The sequence below is a fragment of the Chelon labrosus genome (genome assembly GCF_963514085.1).
Source record: "Chelon labrosus genome assembly, chromosome: 14".
Classification (NCBI taxonomy): Eukaryota; Metazoa; Chordata; class Actinopteri; order Mugiliformes; family Mugilidae; genus Chelon; species Chelon labrosus.
The window spans coordinates 24065-48052 of NC_140347.1; the positions used below are offsets into that span (position 1 = coordinate 24065).

General features: G+C 44.1%; 1 protein-coding gene and 1 pseudogene across 2 annotated transcripts; both read right to left on the reverse strand.

Annotated features, from left to right (window-relative positions):
• Nucleotides 1-1072: 1072 nt before the first annotated feature.
• asb2a.1 (ankyrin repeat and SOCS box containing 2a, tandem duplicate 1) lies at nucleotides 1073-10953 on the reverse strand. Its single transcript, XM_084560590.1, has 9 exons — nucleotides 8445-10953; nucleotides 6495-6605; nucleotides 6146-6315; nucleotides 5908-6063; nucleotides 5426-5671; nucleotides 5166-5337; nucleotides 3824-4382; nucleotides 2250-2403; nucleotides 1073-2148 (listed from the first exon to the last, which is right to left on the reverse strand). The coding sequence occupies exons 1-9, from the start codon at nucleotides 8786-8788 to the stop codon at nucleotides 2009-2011; spliced, it is 2052 nt and encodes a 683-aa protein (XP_084416716.1). The 5' UTR covers nucleotides 8789-10953; the 3' UTR covers nucleotides 1073-2008.
• A 2656-nt stretch (nucleotides 10954-13609) lies between these two features.
• LOC311499362 (ankyrin repeat and SOCS box protein 2-like) lies at nucleotides 13610-23772 on the reverse strand (annotated as a pseudogene). The gene is made up of 7 exons (XR_014699981.1): nucleotides 21784-23772; nucleotides 17378-17538; nucleotides 16999-17166; nucleotides 16640-16885; nucleotides 15715-16569; nucleotides 15485-15638; nucleotides 13610-15052 (listed from the first exon to the last, which is right to left on the reverse strand). The product of XR_014699981.1 is annotated as an ankyrin repeat and SOCS box protein 2-like (transcript).
• Nucleotides 23773-23988: the final 216 nt, after the last annotated feature.

Consider the following 23988-nt stretch of genomic DNA (forward strand, 5'->3'; position numbering starts at 1 on the left):
TTAAAAATTAGTTTTTAATATTTCTGATTTAACTGTGGGAACATCTTACCTGGAAGAACTGAAAGAACGCCACAAGGAAAAAAGCCAGCATCATCCCAGTACCCTGAACAGATCCTGGTTTAGTCCAGACAGGTTCTGGTCAGGTCCACCAGCGTCCAGATCAAACAAGAGTCCAGATCACACCAGAGTCCAGATTAAACCAGGATCCAGATCACACCAGATTAAACCAGGATCCAGATCACACCAGAGTCCAGATCAAACTAGATGCTGCTTCTCCTGAAACTTCAGCGTCTCTGCTGATCTGGGTCTGAAATCCTAATAAAAACTGTGAGGAGAGAGAATGTGTGTGTGTGTGTGTGTGTGTGTGTGTGGGTGTGTGTGTGTGTGTGTGGGTGTGTGTGTGTGTGGTGCGTTCAGGTGCATCTCTTAAAATAAAACCTGAAAATACAGTCAGCTAATACGAGCTCAGCATCGCTGCATCGTCTATCTCAACCACAGTAAATGTAAAGGTTCCAGAGTTATTAGAAACTGGAGGAGGAGGAAGATGAGGAGGGAGACAAGGTAGAATAGGAAGAGGAAGAGGAGAAGATTAATCACATTAATCAGAAAGCAAACATTTAACAGTTTTTTGTTTTGTTTTGTTTTGTTTTTGTTTGTTGTTTGTGACCTGAGTGTTGGACAGTAAGTGAACTTACTTTCACTGAATCTGCAGGTGGTTATGTCTTATTAAACCAACCAATCAGAGGTCTCCACCTGAGTGATGCCACGAAGCAGGAAACAAGAACCTAAACTAACGACATGCAGCAACTTCAGGTCAGAAACTCAGACTTTTAGCTTCCAGGCAAAATAAGTTTTAATAAAGAGAAGAGACAGGTTGATCAGAGTCAACCAATGGGAGGCCAACAGAAAAGCTGACGGACCAATCAAGAACAGAGGTTTAGATCAGACAACAGATATTAATAACTAATCTGAATGTAGTTTATTATCTCAGGCTGTGGAAGATGAAAGAGTTCAGACTGTTATGTTGTCATCATGTCCTCGTTAATGGAGGTTATTGATCCGCTCAGATTAATTATCAGAGACAAGTGGGAGCTGCTGCTGGTTTAATGACACAGGAAGACATGACATCATCTGTTTCTGCTGCCGTGGCGACAATCAGCTGATTAATTTCTCATAAAAATAACGGTGACATCACTGTGAACATTGATAAATCCTCCGAGTCTATGTTCACATGCTGCAGTCTTCATCATCATCATCATCATCATCAGCCACAGAAACAGCAGACCAAGCGTTTCACTGAAGGAACTCCCGGTTCTCTTTTAGCGTCTGACAACCACGAAGACAATGACTGAACAACAATCAATCGATAATCGATGATCAATCAACGATCAGTCGATAATCATTCGATCATCATCGATCATTCCTTAAATTTGTTGATCAAAATCAAATAAAAATCAGGACCAGGCTCACACATGCTACTGTGAAGGGGCTGGGGTGCTGGGACCCAAGTGCAAACAGGAGAAACCAGGCAAATGTACAGTCCACAAAACAAGCTCTTTAATTCAATGGTCGCAGAAGGTCGATATACAAAAAAAGACAGACAGAATCAGGTAAACACAGCAGACAGGGAACGAGCAAAATCCAAACGTTAAAAAATAACAGAACAGATCATACACAGGAGGCGGGTAGGAAAAAACACGAGAGAGCTTGAACACGAGGTAACTAAGACAATCTGGCAAAGACAAGGGGAATGAGACAGGGTTCAAATACACCGGGGAACAAGACACAGGTGAAACACATTAGGGCAGAGACAGTAATCACAAAGGAGGGAAAAAACAGGAAACAAAACTAACAGCAACACAACAGAACACACTACAAAGTAAAACAGGAAATGGATAAAAACGAAAACAGATCCTGACATCTACTGTGTTCACATCCTGGATGTTTGACTGTCTCCATCACGTTATTGATCAGTACCAGGGGATGGGCCGGTCAGAGTGGGCACATGTCAGTAGTCGTCCAGGAACACCTCCTGGTGTTGGAGGAAGCGGAGGAGACCTCCAGGCAGCGGGAGCCTCTTCAAGCTTCGACGTCCAACCAGCTGCAGAATCTGTAGCCTGCAGAGCTGCAGTAGAGGCCGGGGTGGCGCTGCAACAAAAGCAGATGGAACCAGTACCACAACCAGTACCACAACCAGTACAACCAGTACCATGTGATCATCAGTTATCAGCTGATCATCAGTTATTCACCTGCTTTTTCCTTGATGGTGCTCCACTCAGAGTAACTGTCCAGGTGTTCCATCAGTCTGGAGCAGAGAGTCACATGTCCAACGTAATCCAGTATGACGTCAATTATTGGCCCTGCCCAGCGACAGATACTGGGGACGGAGATCATCTCACAGAACTGTCAATCAATCACAGGACTGTCAATCAATCAATTCAATTCAATTTTCAATTCAATTTTATTTATATAGCGTCAATAACAATACAAATCGTCTCAAGACGCTTTACAAAAACCCGGCCTGAAACCCCCAGAGCAAGCCTGAAGGCAACGGTGGCAAGGAAAAACTCCCTTTTAACAGGAAGAAACCTCGAGCAGAACCCAGCTCATATGGAGGGACCCATCTGCCTAAGGCCAGCCGGGTACAGACAGAAGAAAGAGAGAAGAGAACAGCAAAGAGAGAAGAGAAGAGAACAGCAAGATAAACATACATCTGTCATAGATACACATATCTGACTAAAGTGTACATGTGGAATCTTATGATACAAACTGATGACTATCAATCAATCACATGACTATCAATCAATCACAGGACTATCAGTCATCACAGGACTGTCAATCTATCACATGACTATCAATCAATCACAGGACTATCAGTCAATCACAGAACTGTCAATTAATCACAAGACTATCAGTCAATCACAGAGCTGTCAATCAATCACAGGACTATCAATCAATCACAGACCTGTCAATCACAAAACTGTCAATCAATCACAGAACTATCAATCACTCACAGACCTGTCAATCACAGAACTGTCAATCAATCACAGGACTGTCAATCAATCACAGGACTATCAATCAATCACAGAACTATCAATCAATCACAGAACTGTCAATCAATTACAGAACTGTCAATCAATCACAAGACTATCAATCAATCACAAAACTGTCAATCAATCATAGAACTGTCAATCAATCACAGAACTGTCAATCAATCACATGACTATCAATCAATCACATGACTGTCAATCAATCACAGGACTGTCAATCAATCACAGAACTGTCAATCAATCACAAGACTATCAATCAATCACAGAACTGTCAATCAATCACAAGACTATCAATCAATCACATGACTATCAATCAATCACAGGACTGTCAATCAATCACATGACAATCAATCACAGAACTGTCAATCAATCACAGGACTGTCAATCAATCACAGACCTGTCAGCCACAGGACTATCAATCAATCACATGACTATCAATCAATCACAAGACTATCAATCAATCACAGACCTGTCAGTCAATCACAGGACTATCAATCAATCACATGACTATCAATCAATCACAGAGCTGTCAATCAATCACAGGACTATCAGTCAATCAAAGACCTGTGACCCACAGGACTATTAATCAATCACAGAATTATCAATCACTCACAGACCTGTCAATCACAGAACTGTCAATCAATCATAGAACTGTCAATCAGTCACAGAACTGTCAATCAATCATAGGACTATCAATCAATCACAGGACTGTCAGTCAACCAGGGACAGCTTTAATCCAGACGTGTTGAATGGAGATCGGCTCAATGTCTCACCTGGACGCCTCTTTCTGGGAGGACTTGGTCGGCATCCCTCTCCGCTCGGGTGGTTTTGATTGGTGGATGAGGCCGGCTGCCATACACACAGTCAAAGCAGGAGAGGGCGTGGCCTCCGTGGTCCAGCAGGTACTTGAAGAGGGGCAGGTACTTCATGGAGAACATGTAGACAGCAGGGAAGGTGGTGGGGTGGGTGGGGATGCTGGCGTTGATGTCGGCACCGTGTTCCACCAGCAGGGTGACGGTCTGGATGCAGCCCAGCCTGGCTGCCACCATCAGAGGCTTGAACACGTCCAGGTTTGGATTGGCACCGGCAGCCAGCAGCATGCGAACAGCTTCAATGTTTCCATTGATGACTGAAAAGTAGAGCGAGGTGCTGCGGCGGTCCTCGTAGAGTTTGGACCGCTCGTCAGACAGCTGAGCGTTGACGTCGAAGCCGGCCTCAATCAGAGTCTCCAAGACGTCATTACGGTTGCGCTCAGCGGCCAGGTGCAGCGGACTGATACCAGTTCGCCAGACTCTGGCCTTACTGGTGGCTGACATCAACATGGAGACAATCCTGGAAACGAAAAAAAGAACAAGAATTTGCCTGGCCTGATCTGATTGGATGACAGGAAGCAAGCAGGATGATGTGTTGAGTGATTTATGTGGAATTCACATCTGTATCTGAATCCTGATCTGTATCTGTATCATTAACAAACATCTACTGATATTTGTTGACATCTACTGACATCCACTGACATCTACTGACATCAGCTATTGACATCTACTGACATCTACTGACATCTATTGACATCTACTGACATCAGCTATTGACATCTACTGACATCAGCTATTGACATCTACTGACATCTATTGACATCTACTGACATCAGCTATTGACATCTACTGACATCTACTGACATCTATTGACATCTACTGACATCAGCTATTGACATCTACTGACATCTATTGACATCTACTGACATCAGCTATTGACGTCTACTGAGATCAATCACAGAACTATCAATCTACTGACATCTACTGACATTTACTGAGATCTACTGACATTTTACTAAGATCTATGAAATCTACTGACATCCACTGACATATATTGACATCTACTGACATCTACTGAAATCTACTGACATCTACTGACATTTACTGAGATCTATGAAATCTACTGACATCCACTGACATATATTGACATCTACTGACATCCACTGACATATATTGACATCTACTGACATCTACTGGCATCTACTGTAATCTACTGACATCTACTGACATCTACTTAAGTCTACTTAAGTCTACTAACATCTACTGAGATCCACTGACGTCTACTGACGTCTATTGATCCTACGTTTCACTTCCTCTTTGGGCAGCGATGTGGAGAGGCAACAGTCCCGTCTTTCCAGGCTTGTTGGCATTAGCATTCTGGGAAATGAGGAACTCAACAGTTTCCTCGTGTCCATTTTTAGCGGCTTCGTACAGAGGTGTTGCTCCATCAGCTGCTTGACTGTTAATGTCCGCACCTGCAGGAGACACAGTGGAGTGATATGTTAGCACTATGAGTTAGTAATGGCAGTAAACATGTTCATCTGTAGATAATCCCTCATTCACCATGTTTGAGGAGGAAGCGCAGCGTGGCAAGCTGCCCGGTCTGAGCTGCGGTGAACAGCGGCGCAATGCCGTACATGTTGGTGAGATTGAGTTTGGCTCCAGCCTTCAGCAGCATTTCACAGATCTCCACGTTGTTTCGAACCACAGCTTCCTGCAGAGCAGTCCAGCCCTGAATACAGCGAGTGTTCACTGCCGCTCCGTGGTTCAGTAGCAACGCCACAATGGCAGCATTGTTCCTCTCACAGGCTACAGGGAGCAAAAAAGTTTGTTAAAAGACCCTCCACACATAGTACAGACCTTGTCAGTCTCTACTCTAACTCCTGGACATGCCAATCCACCAAAAAAAACAGAGCACAGTTTACAAGTTATCTGGACTTGGTGTTTCTGCTCAGCTGTTGCGTTAGCATTCGTACTCCACTGCAAAAAACAAACAATCCAATAAACTCAGGTAAAGAAATTATCTTGTCCCTGGGGTGTGTTACCTTTGTAGAGTGGAGTCTCTTTATCATAGTTTGCGGCCTCAATGTCAGCTCCATTTTCTAGCAGAACCTCAACGCATCGAAATTGCTCTTTGCTGACGGCTATCAGCAGCGGCGACTCCCCGCGTTCTGTCCTCTTGTTGGTCATCCCCGGCTGAGCTATTCAGACAATCACAGACAAAAAGCCCCTGTCTTCAGGACGCCTTGATGTCTCTGTGACGGTGTCTGCATGTGGACTTACCTGCCAGCAGCACTCTCAGACAGGTGTCCTGGCCATACCACGCTGCCTGGTGAACCGCTAGCCAGCCCGGTTTACTCGGCAGCATCAGGTTTGTTCCTGGACTCATCACCAGGGCTCTGACTCTACTCACGTCACCTAAACTGATAGCTCTGAAGAGAGGCTCCTCCTCCCTGCAAGGAAAACCACAATCAGCCACGTGTGCACGTCTACACCTTCTCACCTGGTTGGACCTGCTCTTCACTGACCATTCAACCATATCATGCCTGACGTTACAAAGTTCACACAGGTGAGTCAGGTGACACAGGTGATTCCATATACAGAGATGTCTGATGACCACAACCAAACTCACTCATCAGGTTCTGGAGCGATATGAACCAGGCCGCCGTCTGCTCTGCGATATGCCATCATCCTCTTCCCAGAACCTGTCATGAACCGACTCACTGTCCCATCAAATGTCTTCCTGTCAGTACCAAGACAACAACCAGGCAAAGACAAGCTCAGTAGCCAGTCAGAGCAGACAGTGTCAAATACAACAGCTTACAACCGGCTGTTCAGATTGCTTGGACCAACTTGTCTGTTAATCGGTCTGAGGCCTGTGAGCAGAGATGTTGAACAGTTCATGTATTCATGAAACAACTTCTCTATTCAAATTGACAATTCCCCAGTCTCCCCCTCTCCCCAGGTTAAGAGTCTGGGTGTCATCCTTGACACCACTCTTTCTTTCCATTCTCATATTAACAACATTACCCGTTCAGCCTATTTCTACCTACGCAATATCTCCCGTCTCCGTCCATCCCTCTCACCTGAAAATACTGCCACTCTTGTCCATAGTCTGGTCACGTCCCGTCTGGACTATTGCAACTCCCTTTTATTTGGTTTACCTGACAAATCCATCCATAAGCTACAACTGGTTCAAAACTACGCCGCACGAATCATCACTAGAACCCCCTCCATAAGTCACATAACACCGGTCCTGCAGCAACTCCACTGGCTTCCTGTCAAATTCCGTATCATCTACAAAGTCCTACTTCTCACCTTCAAGGCATTAAACAACCTCGCCCCTCACTACCTCACTAACCTGCTCCAAATAAACATTCCTACCCGCACTCTTAGGTCATCCTCATCACAGCAACTCACCATCCCACCTGCTCGCTTGACCACCATGGGGTTCAGAGCTTTCTCCCGTTCAGCCCCCTGCCTGTGGAACGCCCTCCCGGAACACTTAAAAAATTCAGACTCAGTCACCACCTTCAAATCTCAGCTCAAAACTTATTTATTCAGACAGGCCTACTCCATTCCATAGTCTCACTTCTATCTCCCATTCTATCTGTCATTTGTATGTTCTATATGTTCTATATTATGCTTGTGTGTACTTTAATTGTGTTTTATTTTAACTATTTTGTGTATTGAATTGTGTTTTATTTTAAACAATTTGTACGGTGACCTTGAGTGACGTGAAAGGCGCCTATAAATAAAATGTATTATTATTATTATTATTATTATGTGTTTGAGCTTTTGAATGAGCTAGAAACAGTCAGTGACATGCAACTTGTGCTGCTGGTGGAGTTATTATTTCTTAATTTTTCTTATCTTGAAAACATGAAGGCTTTCTGTCTCAGTGCTGTAAAATAACCACTGATAAAACCAGTCAGTTCCACGTGTTGGCTCTCCAACACATTCAACATTGTTAAATACCGAACTTTATTCAGAGCGACACCAATAATGTTAAATACAAACCTTTAACACACCGAGCCCCGAGTTCAAGGGGTCAGAAGTAAGCGGACATGACGTCAAACAGAATCACTATGACTGAAGAACTTAGTATCCTCCTGCCGATGTCCTTCACTTTAGACTCTTCCTTTTCTGTCTTCAGTCTGGTCAGTCAGACTGGGATCAGCTGATAGAAGCTTTTGCTTTGTTTCATGAGTGTATTAAAGTTTACCATTAGTTTGGACCTGGTGCTGAACCCTCTGAGGTTCTGGCACTCATTCTGGTACTGAAGTTGTTTCTTGATGGTAGTTCATCTACATCTTCAGGACATGATGTGTGTTTTTCCACCAGACATTTCACCTCAACAGACCCTTTTCACACTTGTGATTTTCCCACTCATTTACTTTGAACCTCTAAACTGTGCTAATTCTATACTACACTGCTCGTTTTAACACTGAGACTTGGAGCTTATAGTCTGGAGAACAAACACATGGAACTGTACAATCACTTAAAGTCATGACTGTTTGTTAGTGAGAGATTTTGTTTCAGGTCTGAACAGGAAGAGGAAAATAAAATTGGAGCTACATACGGATCAGGAGGCTTCTCACTCGGAGGGTTTGGAGAACTGTAATGTGCAGTGGTCTGGCCAGGTGGATTATGGGATCTGCAATGTGGAGGTGCATTGTGGGAGCTGCAGCTGGGTTGGTTTGTGTTTGTGGCTGACGATGTCTGTTTGTTGTCAGGGTGATGAAGAGGCTGGACAATGGCAGTGTTGCTGGTGGAGTTGGTTGTGTTGTAGTGAGCGTCAGTTAGACTGCGCTCTATGGCGAGCTGCAGTAGCTCGTCATCACTCAGATTACTGTAGAGAGAATAATCCTCGAAGGCCAGAGTTGGAGCTGCTGAACCAGAGTGGGAAATGCTCGGTGCTGCCATGATGCTGAAGAGATGTTCAGCGGTCTGAAACAAACAGAAAGAAACACAAACTTTTCTATTGAGATGATAACATTTTCATCTGTAAGGTTATTCTGGACATATCTAACAAATTGTGGTGGTCGCCATCCCATGGTTTCCAAGTTAACTTTTTCACAAAGACATGGTGGTGGTGGTTGCGCCAGTCACAAACATGTAGATGCCAACGTCTTCCTGAGATGCCATCACTGTTTATGCATGGAGGTCCATTAAAGGAATTAAGACACTGAATGGAGGAGCTTTCATACATGTTGCTCTGGCGCAGGTTATGTGCGCAGCATAAAAATTGGTTACCATGGCAACATACCCTGGTAAAAAGTGAACCATCTTTGTGATCCTGAAAAAAAGTGACAAGGATTTGTTCAAGTTCTGCTTCAGTAGTAGTAGTAAATATATTTAAGATACACCACAGTGTAGCATCATGGGAAGTCCCCCAGCAGCCTAGACCTATAGCAGGATGGGAAGCCCCCCAACAGCTTAGACCTATATTATCATGGGAAGTGCCCCAACAGCTTAGACCTATAGCATCATGGGAAGTCCCCCAGCAGCCTAGACCTATAGCATCATCACTAACTGACTAAACTTTATCAGAAACCTTCATCCTGAACCCAGACTGGGAGCTGGTTCCTCAGGAGAGGGTCCTGATAGTTGAAAGCTCTACCTCCCACTCTCTACTGGAGAACCTCTAGGAACCACCAGGAAGACAGAACCTTACTGGGGGGTCTCTGAGCTCAGATGTAGCTCGGCCTTTAAGGGCCTTGGATGGAAGCCCATGAAGAGAAGCTAAAACTGTAGTAATGTGATCTCTGGCTGCAGTGATGTGAATCAGTTGGAGTCTTTCCAGAGAGCTATGTGGATCAGCCTGATCACAAAGAATGACAGTGATCCAGCCTCTAGATCCTCAACTCTGAGACAGGATAAAAGAAGACAGTCCTGGAGTTAAAGGACATGTCCTGGAGTTAAAGGACATGTCCTGGAGTTAAAGGATATCATCTGATCAGATATCAGTAGAACTGGAGGCCAAGCTATCCAGAGAAACTAAATGATCAGAGAGTGAAGCTCTGAGGAGTTTAGAGACAAATACAAGGACTTCTGTTTGAGTCTAGAAGGAGACAGTTAAAGCTCGTCCTTCATGTCTTTAATGAGTTTAACCAGCTGATAGATAAATATAGCTGGGTGTCATCTGCATAGAGATGGAGGTTGATGCAGTGTTTCCTGATAATATTTCCTAAGGAAAACATGTATAATGTGAAGAGTACTGGTCCTAGCACAGAACCCTGAGGAACTCCACAACTAACTTTAGTATAAGTAGAAGAATCATTGTTGGAATCTGTCTGACAGATAGGATTCAAACCAGTCTAATGCTGTTCCTTTATTCTTGATCACACATTGGTGACTTTAACCAGAGCTGTTTCTGTTCTCTGATGAACTCTAAAACCTGAAACTCTTCAAACAAACCATTCCTGTTTAAATGGTCACACAACTGATCAGCAACAACTTTTTCTAGAGTTTTAGAAATAAAACAGAGATTATAACTTTGACAAAGTGCTCACCTGTCTTATAAATGAGGGTTTCCCTCTGAGTTACAGCGTTCTGTGTTTCTTCCGAGTGGTTTGCTGTGTTGGTCTGTCTGTAATGGAATCTGCACATGACACTGTGTGGCTGTCTGTGGCAGTGGGGTTACTCTCGGATGTTTTATTTTAAGGACCTGCTGACTCTAATGTTGCAGGTGCACTTACATGAAGCTGCAGCACAACCACAACAGCTGAATCACCTGAATTCTGTTATGCTCAGATCCAGAAAGATGAGCTTCTTCATAACTGGATTCAAACTTTATTAATCTAAAGTTTGTCCAGGGTTAATCCTGCTAATCTCTGTTATGTTAACCTTTATGTTTGACAAGTACATCAGTAGTAGCCTGTCTGATAATAAACTTAGATGCTTAGTATGTGCTCTGTTGATAATTAATACTCTATACCCTGTGGCCTTCACTTCACAAGACTTCACTTTTTGAATAAAATTTCAAAAGATGATTTCTGCATTGAGATTGGGTTTTAGTGTTAAAATGATAATAAATTTTAGGTTACGGTCACTTGTTTTGATGATAAGGTCAGGAGTTTGGGTATGCATTATTAATGGCTGTCCTCACAACGATAGCCATACCAACATGTGTTTGTCTGTGTGTGCATGTTATTTTTAGGAACAGCTGCTGCATGGAAGTGATCTTCAAGTCAAAGCTGAGCTACATAAAGTTTCAGTGTTGAGACATCTGAAACAACCTGCAGTGAGATCAGCCCAACAAAATATATGTTACTGATATTACATTAAACGTCTTCTATCATATTTCAGTAGTCACACAGTGAACATGATCAACACAGTTTAACCTTCATACCTGATTTAAAAATTGTTACTTTGACCATTTTTACATAAATCTTTTAATCAGCTTCAGTCCTAATCATAAATACCAAATATTTGATTAATGTCTGATCATTAGGGGTTCATGCAACGACGTTGCAGGATCCCTATTGATTTTGTTGCAATCTTTATTCTTCTTCTTCGCCTTCCCCTTCGCTCTCACCTTCGGTTTTTTCTTTTTCCCTAAAGGTGTCTGCTCAGGACAAACTGCAAAGACCAAAGGCATCAAACCTGGTAACTTGGTAGAAGTCCTATCATGTCAGTTTGCCAAGGCGTCATTACACATGCCTACAGCTAGGTGGCGCTATAATAAGCCAATTTACGTTTTGGCTCATATCTCCACAACCGTGTGCCTTAGAAACAAAATTCTTTCTCCCTCTGATTCTGGTTCTAATGGAATAGACCACGCCCATTTCCCCCCGCCATTTTGAAAAAAATGCACCTCAAAGCAAAATCAACTCCTCCAAGCCAGATTAAACCAGATAAATTGAGATCAAGACCTCCGTCACCCTTGTGAAAGAGGTCTTGATCTCAATTTGTCTGGTTTAATAAAGGTTATAATTAAAATATAAAATAAAATATAATAATGATAAAGATAATTGTGACAAGTGATGGATGACAATATACTCTATTGATGGGATTAGGGTCTATGTCTAGACACAATTATTGTCAGCAGAAGGAGCGAACCTGGTAAAGGAAGACACAGGTATTTACAGAGCAAAAGTATTGTGTTTTGTTGTCTGTCTCTCTGTGTTAGCCCTGCGATAGACTGGAGACCTGTCCAGGGTGGACCCCGCCTCTCGCCCAATGACAGCTGGGACAGGCTCCAGCAGACCCCATGACCCTTAACAGGAACAAGCGGTTACAGAAGATGAATGAATGAAGTACTGTGTTTTTTTGGTAAATGGCTGTGTCCAGCCCCATATGTTAATGAAGGACCACATACTATGAAAACAGAGGCACAACACCATGAAATCAGTCTGAACTCGCATGGCATCCAGAATCAATCTTGAGTTTTTTGAGAATAAACTCTGCCTGCATCAAACTCTGGCTTCTCCAGTGATTCTTTTGGACTCTGAATATATTCTAGATACCTGTAGACTCCAAGAACCTAGAGATTACGTGTTGAAGGCCCTGCCCGGTACCTCGCATTTTTCTTTGACAGTACCCATTGATACAGGCACTGTCCTACCCTTGCTGGGGCCCTCATGCTTCCCCACACGGAAAGAACCTATATAAACATATAGGTTTTAATATAGGTTCTAATATAGGTTTTGAATATATTTGACATACATAAAATTGGCCGTTTTCATATATTATATGTACATATATGCACATATATAGTTACATATATGTACTTATACGTTCACTTATATATGTACAATAGGTATGACACCTGCCACTGGGTATATGAGCTATATAGGAGACATATCTTGTATCTACATGTAGGGCTTACATGTGGATATAAAGAAGCAATATAGTGCATATATGATAATATGTATATGTGCATATATATTATCATATATGTGCATATATAACGTATATATGCACACATAAACTGCATATAGGTTTCATATATGCGCATATATCCTCATATAGGTTCTTTCCGTGTGGGTCTGCCACCCTGTCTTGGTGTGCGGGGGCGTCGTTGCATTTACAGAGTGATCGATGCTATTCCCAGCTCCTCCAGGAAAATTCGGCGTTTGTACAATTTGCTCTGGTTCCAGGTTGGATACACAGCCATCCACAGCACAAAAGAGTTAAAAGCAAAGACAACCAGGATGTTGTAAAACAAAATCAGTGGCCAACAGGTCAGCAGGTCTTTCAGTGACAGCTGTAGGCACCTACACACGGCAAAAAATAGGCTATTCTCCCTCATCGCACCTAAATATATAAATTGTTATTTTAAAAAAAATGAAAGAAAAACTGGGCGGCACAGTGGAGTGGTGGTCAGCACTGATGCCTCCCAGCCAGAAGGTTCTGGGTTCTAATCCAGGCCGACTGGTTCCTTTCTGTGTGTAGTCTGCATGTTCTCCCTGTGTCTGCGTGGGTTCTCTCCAGGTTCTCCAGCTTCCTCCCACCGTCCAGAGACATGCTGGTTAGGTTCATTGGTGATTCTAAATTGGCCGTAGGTGTGAGTGTCTCTCTGTGTTAGCCCTGTGATAGACTGGAGACCTGTCCAGGGTAGACCCCACCTCTAGACCAATGACAGCTGGGATAGACTGGAGACCTGTCCAGGGTGGACCCCCCCTCTAGACCAATGACAGCTGGGATAGACTGGAGACCTGTCCAGGGTGGACCCCCCCTCTAGACCAATGACAGCTGGGATAGACTGGAGACCTGTCCAGGGTAGACCCCACCTCTAGACCAATGACAGCTGGGACAGACTGGAGACCTGTCCAGGGTAGACCCCACCTCTAGACCAATGACAGCTGGGATAGGCTCCAGCAGACCCCCCGACCCTTCACAGGAACAAGCAGTTACAGAAGATGAATGAATGAATGAATGAAAGAAAAACAGAATAATAAATGCCCTAAATGTATCTCAGAGAAGAACATAAATCCAGTAATAATAAAGCGTGTGCGTAATTGATGCACAATTGCGCATACCTTATCCAGGTTGTCCACACCGCTTTTGCAGGATTATTTTGGGCTTCTGGTGGACCTCTGGTGGACCTCATCACTAATGGCTGGCTCCTTGTGTTCAATGCTGAGCAGCAGCACGTTCTTGCCACACTTTGGGATGTAGGAGACGGCTGTGTGGATCTTGGCAAAGTAGAAGAGGGAGGAGTGGATGGTTCCAGGCCGTGTTAACTTGTTGCCCTGCTGTGGTTTGCAGCTCCCAAGTTTGTTATGATGCAGAGATGATGTTATAGTGCTCATAGTTATCTCTGTATTGACCTGTGTGTGTGTGTGTGTTTGTGTGTGTGTGTGTAATTGAGGGTTTTTCAACTATACCTTTCATTCTGTTACTTCAAAGACACATGAATCAGAGTGAATGTGGAAAAAGCCAAAGTGCAGCTTGCAATTGCAGTTTTAATGGGTTTTAATGGGAGTTGAATCTGACACTACAAAAAAATTCCATCAGTATCAATGTTGCTACTAATCATTGACATATCCAAGGCTCTAATAATCCCCCCAAGAAAAAATCCACTTTGCATTTAGATTATTGAAAATATTTCAATTTTTGTGTGTTTCTTTACTTTAATTTTGATGCCATCACAAACACTGGAATATAAATGGTCAAAATTCTGAAATTAATCAAACATTTGGTATTTATGATTAGGGCTGATTAAAAGCTTTATGTAAAACAAAGTGGAAAATTTTTATTAACATATGTTATTTTCATGGCGTTTTTGAAGAGGACACTTTCGTCCCTTGATGGGTTAGGGTTAGGGTAACAATTTAGGTTACACAGAGTAAAAATAGAGTATTATGGGATTTGAGTTTGAAATATCAAAATTTGCTAAAAAATACACACCTTTACCAAATATGATAGCAAAAAGCATTACCACCACTAAGTTATCAAAAAAATTCAGCTGGCAAAGGACACTTCTGTCCCTATCAGGTCAAAGATTAATGAACATCTTCAGATCTTTCCTTCCTAAACATTCTCAGTCGTCACTACACTTTGTCATCATCAACGCTGACTCATCCACCAGGCAATGTCAGGTGAGTGAAGAGCAGACATCGTAGTGCAGGAAGCGGATGAGTCTGACAGGAAGTGGCAGAGTGTGGAGCAGTTTGAGTCGCTGGACTCCAACCAGGTGACGGATCTTGAGTCTGCAGAGTTGCATCAGAGGATGAGGAGGAACTGAAATAAAACACATAAGGACAGTGTCAACATTTCAGACTAATCATTTCTTCTTTTACTATCTGACACAAGTTTTCAAAACTGCTGTTTAGAATATTTGTTAGAACTCAGAAACTATGTATTTATCTTGTTCAGGTTTGAGAATCCCAGAATAACTTTCAGAGAATTCAAACACCCAATAATGACCTTTGGATTATTTCATAGTATACTTTTAAACCCAAGAATCCCTTCTACAAGCTTGTACACTTTCTCTTTGATGATTGGCTTTGTAGAAGCTTTTTATAGAGTATTTAAAAACACATTTTCTAGAACATGAAAACTCCTTCAGGAACCACTGAGTGGTGATTCAGACTTTCTAGAAGCTTTGTTTACTGGAACCTGGACTGGGATATATTTGTACAAACTCATAGTTCAAAAACACCTGTTCCTTACAAGCTTTCAGTTTGATCAGTGCCCAGTCACTGCGACTCTCCAGAATCTCGGTCAACCTCGAGCAGAGATGCACATGACTGACGTAGTCCAACAGCAAGGAGATAATCAGACCAGATAAATGGTACAAAGACACGTTGGAGACAGCCTCACAGAACTGAAACAAGATAGAGGACACAATTTGTCTTACACACACACAAACATGGATTTCTACATGATGTTTCCAGGCTCACCTGAATGCAGCACTGTGGTGGCATATTACCCCCGACCTGCATTTCTTCAACAGGACGACGTGTCGATGTGATTGGTGGATGTCGTTTCTGGCCGTACAGACAGTCAAAGCAGGGCCGGGCATTACAGCCATTGTCCAGCAGCAGTTTGAGCATGGGCAGAGACTCCATGTTGAGCAGAACAACCGACGGGAATGAGGACGGGTGAGTGGAGATCTGAGCATTGACATCAGCACCATACCTTAGCAGCAGCGCTGCCATCTCTATCCAGCCAAGACGAACAGCGATGAGCAGCGGGTTGAAGACGTCCAGGTTGGGGTTGGCTCCTGCTTCCAGTAGCATTTCAGAGGCTTCCAGGTTCCCGTTGTAGACAGAGAAGTAGAGTGCCGTACTCCGCCGGTCCGTATACATCACACAGCGATGCTGCGACAGCTTGGCATTGACATCGAAGCCATACTGAATCAGCAACTCCAAGATTTCATCCCTGTTCCTCTCTGCAGCGATGTGCAGAGGACTGATGCCGCTCTTCTGGACTTTGGCTCTGCTGGTGACCGGGATCAGCATCAACATGATTCTGGAAAACAAAAGAAATCTGTCAGAATGTGGTGTCGTATTGTTTTTTGTAATTGATAAGGAGTGAATGGTGGTGGCTAAAGTCCAGACTCAGTAAATCCTTTGATTCAGACCGTGTGTGACTGTTCTGTACGGCCACATGAAGAGGTAGGAGGCCAGACTTTGTGGCTAGGTTAGCATCAGCTTCCAAAGAGAGCAGCTCCTGCACAACTGAATCATGGCCGTTCTTACAAGCCTCAAACAGAGCCGAGGCTCCGTCTCCTGCTTGTCCATTTATATCTGCACCTGAAAAGAACAAACACTTTGAGCTCCTGACAGACAATAAAGATGAAGTTGAAAGTCTAAGGGTTAACACCTTTACGTGCAAGCAGGCGGACGATATCTGGATGTCCATGCTGTGCTGCAGTGAATAATGGTTGGATGTTGTAGATGTTTTTAATATTAAAATCAGCTCCACTGTCCAGTAGCATCCTGCAGAGCTGCAGCTTTCCATGTATACAGGCTTCATTAAGAGCACTTCCTCCCAGCCTACAGGAGCGATTCACCTGAGCTCCAGATCTCAGCAGCAGGTCCACAATGGCCTCATTTGGGAGCTCACAAGCTAAAACACAACATGTGAAAACGTTTAAGAGGTTTTGTCTTGAACACGATCCAATAAAAAAGTGACCTTTATAAACTGTGTCATTCTGTGAAGTCACTGATGTCCCAGCTCACCTACAGACAGTGGCGTGTCTCTGTCCTTGTTGGCGATGTTTGGGTTGGCTCCATGTTTCAGAAGATATTCTACACAGGAGACATTTCCTTGATTGGCCGCCAGCAGAAGAGCAGTCTGGTTCTTCAAGCTACATCTGTTCACCGACTCAGGATAAGCTTTAACAGAGGTCAAAGGTCAATTTCACTATGTGACATTTCATCTATAAAACAATGCTTTAAAACCTTTTAAACTTTCTCATTAATGGCACATCTTTGATTTACAATTTAGGTCTGCCCCAGCAATCAAAAGTCTGGTGTTCACGTATTATAAACGATGTGTGCTACGCCCCTGGTTTGATATTAAAAACAAACAACTGCAGAAATCAACTTCGTTACTGACCTCTTATGAGGATCTTCACACATTGTAGTTGTCCGTAATAAGCCGCTTCATGGAGAGCGATCCAACCTTCTTTATTTGGCTCCATCAGGATTCTAGACCTCTGTCTGATCAATTCTGTCAAAGCTTCTGCGTCCCCATTCATAATCAGTGACTCTACAGGACTGAATTCTCAGGGGCAGAACAAAAAAAAAACACTCTTTTGAGGCCCAGGCACAGACATTCAACATCAGGAAACATTTGGAACCATGTGGAATTTGTTGAAGGACTCTGTGGAGCCAAATCCTACATCCTGTAGACCAGGTGTCTAATGATTGTACATGATGCAAATAACATCATACGCTATTTATGTTGTAATTACACTGAAGTTGACTTGGTTCATCTCGGTTAGCTGGCACCATCCTCAGTTCATTCAGCTCACTTCACTGTTGATAGAGTTTGACCATTATTCCCAAATTTAGATGGGAAATGCAAAGAAATGTGTGTCCCCCGGAAATCATCCATGTCAAGAAGAGCTAGACATAAGGCACATGGGTGTCGCTGTCTTCCAACCTCCAACATGGAAGCTCCTGTCAGGCATCAAGGGGCCCTGGTCAGGATCCAGTAACCATCACCATGAGTAGCCAAGCACCAGCGACTGGTAGGTAGAACAGTCATAAGGTACTGTGTGACCAGACTGACAAATCTGTGCACCGCCTGGATTGACTACAAGAAAGCCTATGACTCAGTGCCTCACACATGGATCCTGGAGCGCTCAAAGCTGAAAAACATCAACAGGAACTTTATCAGGAACTCGTGGAAAACATTGAGGACAACTTCAAACCAACTGCACAAGTCACCATCAAGTTCAGCATATACCAAGGAGCTGCTCTCTCACCCCTGCTGTTCTGCATTGGCCTGATCCCCCTCGGTCTGATCGCTACCAAGATACTGTCTAAGAAATGGTGCACCTCCTCTACTTGGAGGACATTTAGCTGTGTGCCAGGATGAGACACCACCAGATAAATGTGGTTGGATAAAGAAGAAGAGGGAAGGTAGATGGTAAATGGTCTTGTTTTCATGCAGCGCCTTTTTACCTATTGGTACCCAAAGTGCTTTACAGTCACAGACACATCCACCCATTCGCTCACACAAGCACACACACATTCACACACCAGTGCCAAGCACTAGGAGTAACTGGGTTCAGTGTCTTGCTCAAGGACACTTTGGCATGTGGCACATTCGGGGATCGAACCGCTAACCCTCTGGTTCGTGGCTCTACCTACTGAGCCACAACTAGAGGTCTACCACACAAGGACTCGCCCTCGGATCAGGCTGAGAAACAATCCAGCTGATAACAGCAGAGCATATACATACAGAACCAAGTTACTGTCATAGAGAACAGGAAGTCCTGAGGTCAGACTGGAAGACACCTCTGAAGGTAATGGAGAATGACTGATGGCTGAATGCCAGCTCACTTGAAGTGACTGACAAACAGGTGATAGCTAACCAACCAGACTAACAGCAGAAGAGAGCTGTGGTGGTGAATGTGGTGATAATCAGTCGAAGGAACATGAGAAGATCAAGGAAGACCAAGGACTGAAAGAAGGACGCGATTATTGCTAGTTGAAAAGCCAGCTGAAGGATCTGCTGAACAAGAAGAAGCAGGCCTTCAGATCTGGAGATAAGGACGAGTTGAAGAGGATACAGTGGCAACTCAAGGTCCAGCTGAAGGAGTGTAAGGACGCCTACAGGAGGAAGCTGGAGGCCAAGCTCCAGCAGAACAACACCCGGGACGTGTGGAAGGGCATGAAGCTGATCACTGACTTCAACATCAAAGCCAAACAACAGGACGGCGGCCCAGACAGAGCCAACGAGCTGAATGTCTTCTTCAATAGATTCACCACTGGACCCCCTGCTGGCCCTCCACCCCCCACCACTCCAGTCTTTACACCACCCCAGACGGCCAATCAACAACTCACCACTGATCCCTTCCTGCCTATCACCTCTGCTCTCCCCCCAACTCCCACCCGCACTGAGAAGACCAGCCCTATGACTGTGACACCTGGCCAGGTGAGAAGACAGCTGGAGAGAGTCAAACAAGGCAAGACAGCAGGCCCCGATCGTGTCAACCCCCGGGTCCTGAGGACTTGCGCTTCACAGCTGTCTGGCATCCTGCACTTCATCTTCAACCTGAGTCTGAAGCTGGAAAGGATACCGTTGCTATGGAAAACCTCTTGTGTAGTGCCGGTGCCCAAGAAGCCCATCCCATCTGGCCTCAACGACTTCAGACCGGTTGCACTGACATCACATGTCATGAAGGTCCTGGAGAGACTCGTACTGGCTCAGCTGAGACCCCTGGTGACCCCTGTCTTGGACCCTCTTCAGTTTGCGTATCAGCCTCATGTTGGTGTGGATGATGCTGTCATCTACCTGCTGCACCGTGCTCACTCTCACCTGGATGGTGGAAAGGGCTCTGTGAGGACCATGTTCTTTGATTTCTCCAGTGCTTTTAACACCATTCAGCCCTTTCTGATGAGTGAGAAGCTGCTCAGGATGGGTATCAGCTCTTCCATTGTCTCCTGGATTACTGATTACTTGTCTGACAGGCCCCAGTTTGTGCGGCTGGGGGGCTCCCTGTCTGATACTGTTGTCAGTAATGTGGGGACCCCACAGGGGACTGTCCTGTCTCCATTTCTGTTCACCCTTTACACCTCTGATTTCCAGTACAGCTCTGGGTCCTGCCACCTGCAGAAGTTCTCTGATGACTCTGCAGTGGTTGGGTGTATTAGAGATGGACGGGAGGTGGAGTACAGGACAGTGATCGCGGACTTTGTGGAGTGGTCCCAGACAAACCATCTACTCCTGAATGTGGACAAGACCAAGGAGCTGGTCATTGACTTCAGGAGGAAGAGGACACCAGTGGAGCCCATCACCATCCAGGGCCTGGATGTGGAAGTAGTGGACCACTATAAGTACCTGGGAGTCCACATGAACAGCAGACTGGACTGGAGGAACAACAGTGATGCTGTGGACAAGAAGGGACTGAGTAGACTCTACTTCCTGAGGAAGCTCAGGTCTTTTAACGTATGCAGCAAGTTGCTGGAGATGTTCTACCAGTCTGTTGTTGCGAGCGCCCTGTACTTTGCTGTGGTTTGTTGGAGGAGCAGCACCAGCAGAAAGGACATAAGTAGGATCGACAAATTGATCCGGAAGGCTGGTCATGTGATTGGCAGTAAGTTGGAGACGTTTGTCTCAGTGAGGGACAGGAGGACACTGGACAAACTGCTCTCCATCATGGACAATCCGTCACATCCACTACACCAGACTATAGAGGGGCAGCGGAGCTCATTCTCCAACAGACTGATCCAGCTCCGCTCCCACACTGAACGCTACAGGACGTCATTCATCCTGTTCTCTGTCCAGCTGGACAACAATTCACCTTTCTGTAACAGATAACTCCGTGTTATTAATGTTAATGAACACTACTGCACCTTACACCTTACCCTGTATATATAATTTATATTCTTCCATTTCTTGAACATTTGTTCATATGCTAATATGCTAATTTGTACATTTTCGCTTATACTATTTCTATTGTATCTTACTAGATTTTATTCTACTTATTTTTTATTTCTATTTTATTTTATTTAATCTTTTCTTTTTATCTGAGGTTCTTAAGAGTGTTTTTTTGTGTACAACTAAGCTACTGTGACCAAGCAATTTCACTTGTGGATCAATAAAGTTTATCTAAGTCTAAGTCTAAGGACAGATGTAGAAAGACAACAGTGGTCACCATGGTGATCTGGACAAACTCAAACAACACCTGAGATCTCTGTAGAGATGAAACAGTCATAGGAACATCTGAGACCCTGTTCAGGTCCCTCAACCCTCTGGTAGAGAAGCTGAACTTGAAGTGACGCTGAAGTCACCAAGTCCTGACTGGACACTCAAGTGTTTGAGAACAGCAGAACTAAGAACCTGTGGTACTTCAAGATCCAGACTACTGGCTGATCAACCAGTCTGAGAGTCTGGTGTGTTAGACTCCAGCCTCGTCTTGATATCAGTGGCCTCTATCTCCTCCTTTGGCCAGCTTAATATGCCAGTGGGGTATCTGATGACCGGCAGATCTAGTTCTTCCCATTCAGCTGACTTTTCAGGACATGCCTTACTCTCTGTAGGTATTTGGCTGTGGCTGCTTTCCCTGTGGCCTCCTAATGGTTTCCATTTGCTTTCAGTATTCCAAGGTACTCGTAGTTCTCAGCCTCTGCTATGTTGCTGTACATGCTGTAAATATACATATATGGTACTACATATAGTGTGTGTAGCACACTCTGCAATGATCTATGGAGAAAGAGGTTTCAGATGTTGAGTGGTTTTAGATTTTATCTGTTTATGTTGTCTAGACTGCCCAGTCTGACATGACTCACCTCTTCACAGCCTTGTAGAAAAACCATGACATGTCTGGGGGGCAGTTTTCAAAGTGTGGGTCATCTGGGGGTGGTGGAGGTGGAGGTTGAAGTGGCAGGACCTGGTGCAGGAAGCAGGAAGGATCAGGATGTCTTTGTCTGAGGTTTGGGTTGGATTGGGTTAGGGCAGCTAGAGCAGTATAATCAGATGAGGATGAAGATGATGATGATGATGATGAAGAGTTCTGAGCAGGGCCTGGTCGAGGGTGTATGTCAGAGAGGCTTCTCTCGACAGCTATCTGTAGTAGCTCCTCATCAGAAAGATGACTGTAAACACTGTAGTCGTGCAGACTCAGGTCAGAGGCGGCCATGTTGGATCTAACCAAGAGTCCATGCAGGTTTGCTTCAGCACAAGTGGATCAGTTTACCTGAAAACAACACAGCACAATCTGTCACTGTGGGTGAAGACTCATCTGCTGGAAGTCTCAGCAGCAGTTTCCATGTCTCCATTTAGATCTACAGTTACTGGGAGAAACACCTGCAGTAGTAAAAGCAGCAGGTCATTGGAGGTCGTCCTCTTTGTTTTTGCTGAAGCTGCTGCTAAATGAGATCAGTGAATGTGTTTGGAGGCTGTGGACTTCAGTGGTGTTCCTTTTCTCTGTCCTGAAGCCAAAACATTCAAACACACTGAGAGCTGCTAATGTGTTGAGCTGAAGCTCCAGAAAACAGAAATATCACTGGAACACATCTCTCCTCCTTTCAGTCTGGACCAAGGTTTATGTTTGAAACCAACATTAAGCACACATTAAACAACAACTGACCACACTCCATAAAGTCAAAGACTCCTGTTGCTTTATCCCAGATTCTTTCACACCCCTGAGTTGTTGGTCGATCCACCTTAACATAACCTCTAACCTCACCTGATAATGTAACTTCACACAAGATGAATCAAAAGGACACTAAATGACAGTTTTAACTGGAAACATACACCACATGAGGTTAGAACAACAGGAAATAACTAGGAGAACAAAACACAAGATAATGTTTTAGAATAATGTGACACTAGAAGATGAAATATCAACACAACACAACATAAAGTCCTAACATGACAAAATATAAAAACAGTCTTATCATGACAACATCAGTTTGTGTCACATATCAGAACCAACAGACCTGGTGGAGCTGTGAGTGAAGAGGTTTCAACCCTAACCCTGAACCAGGGACTGAAGTTTCACCTGAATCAGGATCAGCAGACGAAACACAGATTAGAGTCCTACCTGTGAGAAACAACCAGTCAGGGTGCAGCTACCTTCAGTTGTAGGCACAAGAGTCTAGTTGTACTTCAGAGAAGAAGCAGCAGTAGATCCGTGGTTTGACTTGAAGCTGAAATGGTCTGTAGTTTCATGAGCAGGACAGTCGGCCAGTTCTGATACTGGACCTCTGCTGGCTGAAGACCAAACAGACGAAAGTGACTAACTTTCTGTCCCAGTCTAACTTCAGGAGTTTATACAGATGTGTTCATATGTTCATACAGGTGTGTTCATACAGGTGTGTTCATACAGGTGTGTTCATACAGGTGTTTTAGCCAGTTGTGTTTATACAGGTGTTTTAGCCAGGTGTGTTTATACAGATGTGTTCATATGTTCATACAGGTGTGTTCATACAGGTGTGTTCATACAGGTGTTTTAGGCATGTGTGTTCATACAGGTGTGTTCATACAGGTGTTTTAGGCAGGTGTGTTCATACAGGTGTGTTCATACAGGTGTGCTTATACAGGTGTGTTTATACAGGTGTGTTCATATGTTCATACAGGTGTGTTCATACAGGTGTGTTTATACAGGTGTGTTTATACAGGTGTTTTAGCCAGGTGTGTTTATACAGATGTGTTCATATGTTTATACAGGTGTGTTCATACAGGTGTGTTCATACAGGTGTTTTAGGCAGGTGTGTTCATACAGGTGTGTTCATACAGGTGTGTTCATACAGGTGTTTTAGGCAGGTGTGTTCATACAGGTGTGTTCATACAGGTGTTTTAGCCAGGTGTGTTCATACAGGTGTTTTAGCCAGGTGTCTTCATACAGGTGTGTTCATACTGATTTTTTAGGCAGGTGTGTTCATACAGGTGTTTTAGCCAGGAGTGTTCATACAGGTGTTCCAGCCAGGAGTGTTCATACAAGTGTGTTCATACAGGTGTTCCAGCCAGGAGTGTTCATACAGGTGTTTTAG

Excerpts from the sequence above, each read along its gene's own strand:
- asb2a.1 (XM_084560590.1), bottom strand. The coding sequence starts at position 8,788 with ATGGCAGCACCGAGCATTTCCCACTCTGGTTCAGCAGCTCCAACTCTG. Across the intron at positions 6,316-6,494 it reads ATCGCTCCAGAACCTGATGA|GGAGGAGGAGCCTCTCTTCA; the intron begins GTGAGTTTGGTT and ends TTTTCCTTGCAG. Across the intron at positions 2,404-3,823 it reads TCCCAGAAAGAGGCGTCCAG|TTCTGTGAGATGATCTCCGT; the intron begins GTGAGACATTGA and ends ATTGATTGACAG.